The sequence below is a fragment of the Zeus faber genome, assembly GCF_960531495.2.
Source record: "Zeus faber genome assembly, chromosome: 11".
Classification (NCBI taxonomy): domain Eukaryota; kingdom Metazoa; phylum Chordata; class Actinopteri; order Zeiformes; family Zeidae; genus Zeus; species Zeus faber.
Window position 1 is genome coordinate 8,718,497 of NC_137205.1, and position 10,000 is coordinate 8,728,496.

Genomic DNA, 10,000 nt, shown 5'->3' on the forward strand with positions numbered 1-10,000 from the left:
GAAGAAAACACGCACGCACGCACGCACACACACACACACACACACACAGACACACACACACAGAAGCACCAACGCTCTTGCGAAGACACCTCTGGGAAGCTAGTTTTAATGCAGACAGCGCCTGTCGAAATTGGACATTAATTTCTTTCCCATGACTGGGGTGATGAGAGTGGCTCCATCCAAGCTGCTATCCCCACACACACACACACACACACACACACAGATAAACGTAAAGACAGTTTGAGTGAGTGAAGTTCTCACTCACACAGAAGCCCTCTCAAAACACGAAGGCCGACATTAACCTTGGCATTTTGTGAATTTGGCGAGAAGCTCTCTCTCCAAAGCAACTCGCATTTTTGAGTGCACAACAGTCGAACAGGTTCGTCACTGAGCAGACATTTTGAAGGGTTTGAAAGTGGTAGGGGGGTGGGGGGCCGAGGGGTTGGCTCACTTAAGGGAATTTATTTAACGCAGAAGGAGTCCAGGTGCATCCTGAAGAAGTGGAGCTGCCCTCTCTCGCAGAAGATAGGGAGCCATTGTGATTCTGTCCGCCCCCTGGTGATGCACTCTAAAATGCATCTCCTGCCTGCACCACCGAGTCTATGTGGAAAACAGTTGTTGGATAAAACAAACAAAATGTTACAATGACACAGTATTAGCACAATAATTTGTCTTCAAATGCAAAGCAAGATTGGAATTCCACAACTTCTGCTCTCATGAAAAAATAAAAATAAAGAAGCAAATTAGAAATGCAAAGTAAGTCCACCGCCGATTGGGGCCCAGGGGTTAGGTCTCCCTAAAGCGTGTGTGTGTGTGTGTGTGTGTGTGTGTGTGTGTGTGTGTGTGCGCAGCCATGTGTGAGTGACCCCCATCTGAAAGAGGCAGTAGTCCTCAAGCTCCCGTGCAGGTGTGTTTGTCCACTGAGCCGTGGTTGCATTTCCGTCACACACAAAAAGAGGACAGAAATAATCTGTTCCTCCTCTCACCTCTAGTTATGCTCTATTTGCAGTTGTATGGGAAAGAGGAAGTACTTACTGCCTTCCTACCACTCTACCCTGTGTGTGCGTGTTTGTGTGTGTGTGCGTGCGTGCTTGTGTGCATATATTTATATATATGTGTGCGTGTGTGCATATATTTATATATATATGTGTGTTTGCGTGTGTGTGTGTGTGTGCGCATACTGTATATGTATGTATATATACAGTATATACGCTACTCACAAAAAGTTAGGGATATTCGGCTTTTGGGTGAAATTTCAGGATGAACCTAAAATGCACTATAACCTTTACAGGTGAACTTAATTTGACCTTCTCTAAACTTTTGAATGCACATGTCCAACTGTTCAATTTTCAGTACTTTTTGCACAACTTGCTGTCCTCTAACAAGGAGCTGAACGGCAAAATTCACAACAGGTGTTTGATCCATGAATCGACCAATACATTTCCTGGTTCAATTAGAATTGGTATTTAAACAGTCCTCTTCATCATGCTGTTCACATTTTGACATCATGAGACCAAGACGACACCTAACAACTGATCAACAGGACCTCGCCATTGTGAGGCTTCAAACAGGATGTTCTCAGAGGGAAGTTGCCACTGAGCTTAGAGTGTCACAGAGTGTCATCAGCAGGTTGCAACAGAGATACAGAGACTGGAGGAGTCACAGAAAGACATAGAAGTGGACGTCCTTTGGCCACATCCCACACTGATGAGCGCATCATTGTGAACAGTGCCCTGCGGAACTGGATGATGATGCCACTTAACTCCAGGCACATTTAAGGGAGGTGAGAGGCACCCAAGTGTCACGTCAGACCATTCGAAACGTTTACCTCAGCGTGGTCTGCGTGCTAGACGACCTGCAAGGGTACCTGACCACACCACCAGGCACAGCCATCATCGTCTTGCACGGGCCAGGGAGCATTTACGCTGGACGAGGGCCCAGAAGGCCTCAGTGCTGTTCTCTGATGAAAGTTGATTCACGTTGAGCAGAAAAGATGGCCACCAATGATGTTGGAGACGTCAAGGAGAGCGCTCTGCATCAGCCACTGTTGTCACCAGACGAGCCTTTGGTGGTGGTGGTGTTACAGTGTGGGCAGGTGTGTCTAGTCAATACAGAACTGCCCTACACTTTGTGAATGGTACAGTGACAAGCCCATACTACCTGAATAACACCATTAATCCAGTCTGCTATACTCTAATGTAAGTTAGAAAAGACAACATGAGCCAACTAACAGAGTTCCAAAGAGGCCAAATAGTCAGACGGATCCCTGGCCAATGGAAGAAAGTAATGTGGTCCGATGAGTCATCGTTCGCCCTATTTCACACATCCAGACAGGTTTATGTTTGGAGAAAGCCAAAGGATTTCTTCAACCCACAATGTCTGTATGTCAATATATGGCTCTGCATGGACGTATAATAGCCAAGAACAATGAAACCATTTTTCAAAACCGTGCAGACACGCACACACACACACACACACACACACACCTATTATATTGAGCAGTAAACAATAAACCTGCTGAATGTATCAGAGTAGACAGCCACACACACACACACAGCCACACATTTGACTGGCTAATGGAAACGCGAATACGTGTGTCTTTGTCTAAACACATGAAGGGGGTGCACTTCAAGAGAGAAAGGGAGGTAGAGAGAAAGGCTGGCTTCCCCTGATGTGAATTCAACATGAGGTCGCACCAGTGTCTGCTAAAAAAAACAGACTGTATATTCGCAACCAGTGAATAAAACCTTTAACTGGCCCAGGGTGCCACTAGGTTGACTTGTTTGGACAGTGTAATCGTCATCTAAAGACCCAAGAACAAGAGCTAAGCGCAGACCTCCTCTCTTCTCCCTGCAGGACCCGAGGGCGAAGCACAAGTTTAAGATCCACACCTACTCCAGCCCCACCTTCTGCGACCACTGCGGCTCCCTGCTCTACGGCCTCATACACCAGGGCATGAGATGCGACCGTACGTACTCCGGGGATGCACGCTTGCACGCACGCACACACACACACACAGAAACTCAGCAGATTTACTGCTCAATATGACAGGTGTGTGTGTGTGTGTGTGTGTGTGTGTGTGTGTGTGTCTGTGTCTGTGTCTGTGTGTGTGTCTTCTCCCTTACAGACTGTATGATGAACATCCACAAGCGTTGCGTGGCCAACGTGCCCAGCCTGTGCGGGACAGACCACACTGAGAGGAGGGGTCGCCTCCAGATCACTGCCGAGGTCAAGACCAACGTTCTTACCGTCACCAGTGAGTACCAGTGCCCCCCCACCTCCCACCTCCTCAAATGTATCTCTAACCTCCTGTGAACTCTCCCTTTTAAGCGTTGCTCTACAAACAGATTCTGTAGGATGGAAAATCACTGCTGCTCTCTGCCAACCTCTAGTGGCGGTGCCGCAGAAGTGCAGGGTGCACCATGGCTTTTTAGTATTGAGGGACTCTTTTTCTCTCTTTCTAAAGTACATAATGTCGTCAGCCTACATCATTCATAATGTATCATATCCAGATCATGGAAGCAAAGGTTTGTTTTCCCCCAGAAACCCGCTTTGATATCCTTTCTACGATATGACGTGATGTATTTGTCCCCAATGCTGTCATGTCCACTCTCACGTCTGTCTTTTTCCCCCGTGTTGGTCGTCTCTATTTCGGTCCTGTTTCAGAAATATAACTTGATTGGAGAAATGCACATCGAAAACAAAATTAAGAAAAAACCCAACGCAAGAAGTAGCAACTTTCATCAGTAATGTACTGGACTTTGATTTTGCTTTTTTTGCTCTTAACATAGAACCCTGTTTTTTTCGAATATTGTCTGTTGTCAAATGTTTATTGAAAAGCTATAACGGCTCCCAGTTAATGCACGTTACAAGACCCTTCTTAAAAGATAGTTAGCGGTACAGATGCAATTATAAGCAGATGTTAAAATGTTATTATATTATGGACTTTATATTGATGGGTTTTATCCCAGAAAATAGCCACAGAACCACATTCAGCTTATACAACGAAGTTTTAAAGATTAGGTCTTACTCCTCATCGCCTCAATGGATCCAATGAAATCAGGAGAAATCATTTTCTGTCTATATCATCTGGAAATGTGTGGCCTAAGTTTGAAATTCTATTGATTGTTTTTTTTTTTAATGTATGTCATAGACAGATTTGGTCCTGTGTCTATGGACATGTACAAACATACAAACAAACCACCAACCTGTATTATGATCCTCAATCCCTCAGCATTACGCTTGGGTTTTGACCAACGTGAGGCCTCATCATCCAACAGTATGGAGCATTTGTTATCGTGGGCTACTTTAAGATAAAATAAGACAACATAATATTGCACTTTTTACTCCTCGGGAGGGAAATTTGGGTGTTTACAGCAGCATGAAGTTGACAGAACAGTATACATATTTTATTGTATACAAATAAAATATATTTACACATATAAACAGAAGTTAATGGGGAGTAGCACTTGTAGCGATGACCTGAATTTCCCTCCGGAATTAATCTTATCTTATCTTATCTTATCTTATCTTATCTTGTGTTATCCCAATGGCCACATGTGAGGTCAAGTAGAGTAAAACTGGATTACATAATTGTGGCATCATCATCATTATTGTTATTGATAATAATAATAATAATAATAATTTATTATTATTATTATTATTATTATTATTATAACAATAATAATAATGACAATAACAAAATACAAAGGATAATAATATGAAAGGCAATAATAATAGTAGTAGTAGTAAAAATGGTACTATTAATAATATAGAATTATCACTGCAAAAGAAGAATCTAGAGGTAGTAATCGCTAATAAAAATTGTGTAGTAGAGTCAGTTCTTTTGCACCCTGATGTTACAGTTGGTGGTAAATCTTCTTTGAGACCAGCCTAAAGGTTCTACAAATTCTTAAGCGCTTTCCTCTTTTTACTCCCTGAAATAAGTGCTAAATTGTCAACAAGTCCAACGGCTCCCAGTTGAAGCAGATGAACACCTCACCCACCTCACCACCAGGTGGCAGCACAGCGATGCCAGAATCCCTCACAGCGTCACCCAAAGCTTTGATTTCCTGTCTCTCATGACATGTAAAACTATTTTTTTCATCAATCCCCTGTGTGAATGCATTCTTTTAGAGAAACTATTATGTAAGACAGTTAATTTTTTCATCATAACCGCTTCCTCTGAAGGCTGCCAGCTCATCGGCCCCTCTCTTGCACGCGTGCACGGCTGTATGCTGCGGTATTAAAGACAAATTAAAATCGACGACTTTTATGCATTTACTTATCATTATGACGTAAATGTTGTTTGCACAGTGTTAAAGCTATAGAATAACGACACCATCTGCGTTGAGATTGGTTCCCTATAAGCCTCGCATTGGCATTCTGTCTGCCACCGGGTGTCATCTCCCGGGAATGTGAAGGCTCGTTATACGACACAAAGGAAGTGCGTCAACCATTGTACAACCAAAGGAGGAAGAGGACGGCGCTCCCAATCCCTCTCTCAAACCGGACAAAGTGGAATGCAATCTCGCAACTTCATTTTAACGGCGACGTCTAAATGAACACTACATCGACACCAACCAACGTCATGCTTTCGTCATGATTTTGAACGCCGGCAGTTCCAAGTCGTGCGTGCCACACAACTTACTTTGAATTCAATAAAAAATTGTGACAATTTCAAAACGTATAGCGATCAGGTTATTCTTTGCGACAGTGGCGCAAAGAATAATACCACTTGGAAACGATATGAAGAGAACACATCTCCAGCTCCACTGTCCTTACGCTGTCCACCTTGTACAAAGTTCAATAGTAGCTTCTCTACGCTGCTGTGTGATCAGTGTGAATGAATCTGATGCAAGGAAGCGATATCTTGAGAGTGGTCTTCAAATGAAATTCTCACAGTATTTCCAGTGACCATCGAGCGTAACGGCAAACGCTCGTGCACGGTTCCTGGGCAAAGGCGGAGACTGCATCCTTTCTACCGTGCTCCCCGAGCTTCATGACGAGATCATTGCCAGGGATATCTTTGCGGACATTGTTATCACACTACAGGACCGCACAGAAGGTCTAATACATCCACTGGACACTCCCATTGTCATATGAATATGTGTGTGAAGTATTATACTGGAAGAGAAGGGAAGATAATTGAAAAGTTAGAAATTCATTAGAACATTGTGAGGGTGTTGGGCGTTTCACTGTCTTCTGTCCCGCTCTGCTCTTCATGATTTCCTTCTGTGGCGTCTCTATCTCAGTGGTGATTGTATTCCAGGCTCACGCCGGGAAGTCCGTGCCCCTCGCTCCTAGTGCTTTAGGACTTTAAACTCAACTCATCAAAGCAGTATGCTTATTTTGCTCTATTTTAGCTCTTTTTTGCTCAGTCAGTTATTCACACACTCGAGGCCAACACACCAGTCTAATCCGAACACTCCAGCAGGGGTACAGACACCCTTCACCCCTTTCTCTTTAGCTCGTTCACTGTCCTGTGCGTGTCCTTGCGGCAGGCGCAGTACCTCACTCTGCCCCACAGGAGGCAGTGTGGGTCCACCAGTTGCCGCGTTGCAGCAGAGCAGAGTCAGAACGAGGCAGAGCCTGGACTTCCAGGACCCTTGGCAATTATTTTGCAGCTTAACTCAAACAGGGACCGGTCGAATTTGCAGCGGGGCCAGGCAATCACATTCGTTTACTGTAGCGAAGGCTGTCCGGGGTGAGCCGGATTACTTGTTGTCGCTGACACTCGACTGCAGCGCGGCGTGATATGGTGTTTCAACGCCATCTTGCTCAAGGGCACTTCTGTGCTGTTTGAGCTCTTTTACCCTCACGTGGGTGTTCTCTCCACGTGGCACCAGTGTGTCAAGAAGAGTATGTGGGGTGCAGCGGCTGTGAGAACGCAGTGAGTCGTGGATTTGATGTGCAGCGCTGTATGCACGGGCAGGGGAGGCTCGGTACACTGGCTGCGGCAGGCCACGCCATGTAGGAATCCCACTGAGAAGGATCCTGAGAGAGAGAGCGATTGTGTCGCAAACAGACACAGTTCAGTTTTGCGTTGTCACACAAGCACGTGCACACAAACACACACACACACACAACCTTTCCGCTGTTCATAGACGTGTCCCTTGAGACCAGTTATCACGCCACCATCTCTCTCCCGGAGAGTCAACTGCCATGCAATGGTCATTTTAACAGGTGTCATCTAATATTTATCAACCCGCTCCGCCAAGAAATAAACACCACTCTGGTCAACACTGTGCTTAACCTAAAGAAGTAGCTTAGTAATAGTAATAGACGGAGCAAGGTACCTTTTCGAATATATAAAGATGTGATGGCACCTAAGCTCTATCGGTTTTAATAGTAAATGTACCTCCTGTATACAGTACCTCTCAATCTCCAAATGTGGCGGCACCAATCGGGTTCTCTTGTCAAATTTCATTTTTCTACACCATAGCTTTATTTTTTCGGACTAAGTCGTTATTTCGCATGAGCGGACGTTGTTGGTCTGCTGAGCCAAGCTTGGAAACACTGAAGCAGACTTGAGTACTTCAGTTTAGTTTTCTCTGCTAAACCTCTCCCTGTCATGTCTCTAGAGCAACTACATTAAATACATTTATTATTCAGCTACATCTGCTAAGTGCTGTGTGTGTGTGTGTGTGTGTGTGTGTGTGTGTGTGTGTGTGTGTGTGTGTGTGTGTGTGTGTGTGTGTGTGTGTGTGTGTGTGTGTGTGTGTGTGTGTGTGTGTGTGTGTGTGTGTGTGTGTGTGTGTCTGTCTGTGTGTGGCCGTATTCCTGCATTTCTGCATGTTGCACACATTATAATTGCATGCTCGCTTGTGTACATTTTGCATGCGTGTATGAGAGATGGTCACTTTTTTGTGCATTTTTGTTTTCTTATTTACTCATTCCTGTGCATTTGTGTGTGTGTGTGTGTGTGTGTGTGTTTGTGTTCAATGTATCCCTAGCGAGCAGCCTACAAAACAGCGGCATCAGGCGTGCTCTGCTTCTGGTAATTGGATGTGACCTCCAGACTTGACCGGCAACGACAATTAGACACACATACGCACACTCATGCACACACTCATGCACACACGCTCGGTCAAAATTCCAACACACAACACTTTATGTCACAATTAAAGCCCAATAGCAGACAGCCACAAAAGGGGGATTAGTGTTGGAACTGGCGTCCTTCATCTGTCTACATGGTCATTACAGTCAGATCTGGCAACCCTCAAAAGGCTTTACCCCCTGTTATACTGATATATTTGTGTGTGTGTGTGTGTGTGTGTGTGTGTGTGTGTGTGTGTGTGTGTGTGTGTGTGTGTGTGTGTGTGTGTGTGTGTGTGTGTGTGTGTGTGTGTGTGTGTGTGTGTGTGTGTGTGTGTGTGGCGGGTCACTTTCAGGAAGTTACATGGCTGTTAAACCTTCTACCAGGGCAAGCCACAAACACACACACATTTACTTCCCCAACTCCCTCATCTATCTGTCTCTCTGTGTGTCTCTTCTCTATCCCGTTGCCCCTCCCACTGCATCGCTCACTTCGCCCTTTAATCCCTCTGTCTCTTTCTTTTCCTCTCCACCACACTCAATGCACCCCCACCTTCCTCCCATTGCTGGCTGTCCTCCTCTGTTCTAATTAAAATCATAAAGTGTAAAGCAGAGTCTCCAGAAACACTTTGACAATCAAATCGAGGCAAAAGAACATTAATGAAAAACAATTCCAGTGAAACCCTGCTCTCTCTCTCTCTCTCTCTCTCTCTCTCTCTTTCACTTTCTCATCTTCTCTTCCCCTATTCCCAGTCCAAGAGGGTCGTAACCTGGTTCCTATGGACCCCAACGGCCTGTCGGACCCCTACGTGAAGCTGAAGCTGATCCCGGACCCCCGCAGCGAGAGCAAGCAGAAGACCAAGACCATCAAGTGCTGCCTGAACCCCACCTGGAATGAGACCTTCAAATTGTAAGATCCGACGAACGTGCTGTGTCGTCCTTGCATTCCACATGAGATTAGATTGCATCAAACAGGTCCCCGTTGGATCGGAGTTGATCAGATTCGATCGGACTGGTTCACATAACATTAGATCCAGAGCGGAGTGGGCTGGATCACAACTTGTTAATTCACAAAGGTCATTATGATCGCGCCTGTGACTAACTCTGATTTAGTCAAAATTTCGATCACTGAAGGCCGTGACGGGTGAGTGTTACTGTAACTGTGGCGGAGATCACAGGCTGTGATAGCGGGAGCGATGGTCACTGCGGCGCAGGCTGCGATTGTGCATTTCAATTTCGACTGTTATTGGGGCTCCGATAGCAGAGATGGCGATGTCAACTGCAACTGCGATTGTAACTTGTTGGGATGGACGACAATGGCTGTTACTTCAGTAGAAACGTGACTGTGACTGTACGTAAGTACGGCTTCCGACCAAGTGTAACCGAGGCCCTCTGCTTATAAACTTCCCGCAGCCATCTGAAGGAGTACGACAAGGACCGCCGTCTGTCGGTGGAGATCTGGGACTGGGACCTCACCAGCCGCAACGACTTCATGGGCTCACTGTCCTTCGGCATCTCCGAGCTCCAGAAACAAGGGGTGGATGGATGGTGAGTGGGATGGAGAGAGGGGGGGTGGTGAGAGAAGAACAAGGTGGATGAACATGAGGGGCGGATAAAAATGTGTCAAAGTAAAAAGTAGCCGGAAAGTTTGAAGGAGGTTGAACGGAAGAAAGAAATGGCCGCGGGAAATGGTCTGTGGAGGCTCTTCCTTTCGGACCCTTGGAGCTCTCAACTTAACAATTGGAAGGATGGACCGACGGATGGAGGGAGGGATGGAGGGAGGGATGGATTGCATGAATGAGGGAGGGAGGGGGGAAGGGAGGCAGGGAGAGGTGGAGGGGGGGAGGGATTGATTGGATAAAGGGCTTGATGGAGGGAGGGAAGGATTACTTGGATGCATGGATGATGAAGGGAGGGAAGGAAGGTGGGGGGATGAATGATGGAGCGAGGTAAGGGGGGATGG

At 45.8% G+C, this 10,000-nt stretch overlaps 1 protein-coding gene across 1 annotated transcript in view; it reads left to right on the forward strand.

Moving 5' to 3' along the window:
- prkcbb (protein kinase C, beta b) overlaps positions 1-10,000 on the forward strand; it is a gene marked incomplete at its 5' end in the record, with an annotated part of 83,450 nt that overhangs the window by 36,687 nt on the left and 36,763 nt on the right. Inside the window, 4 exons of the mRNA XM_080010166.1 lie at positions 2,857-2,968; positions 3,128-3,256; positions 8,791-8,947; positions 9,451-9,585. Coding sequence (XP_079866292.1) covers positions 2,857-2,968; positions 3,128-3,256; positions 8,791-8,947; positions 9,451-9,585 — 533 coding nt within the window. The remainder of the gene's footprint in view (positions 1-2,856; positions 2,969-3,127; positions 3,257-8,790; positions 8,948-9,450; positions 9,586-10,000) is intronic.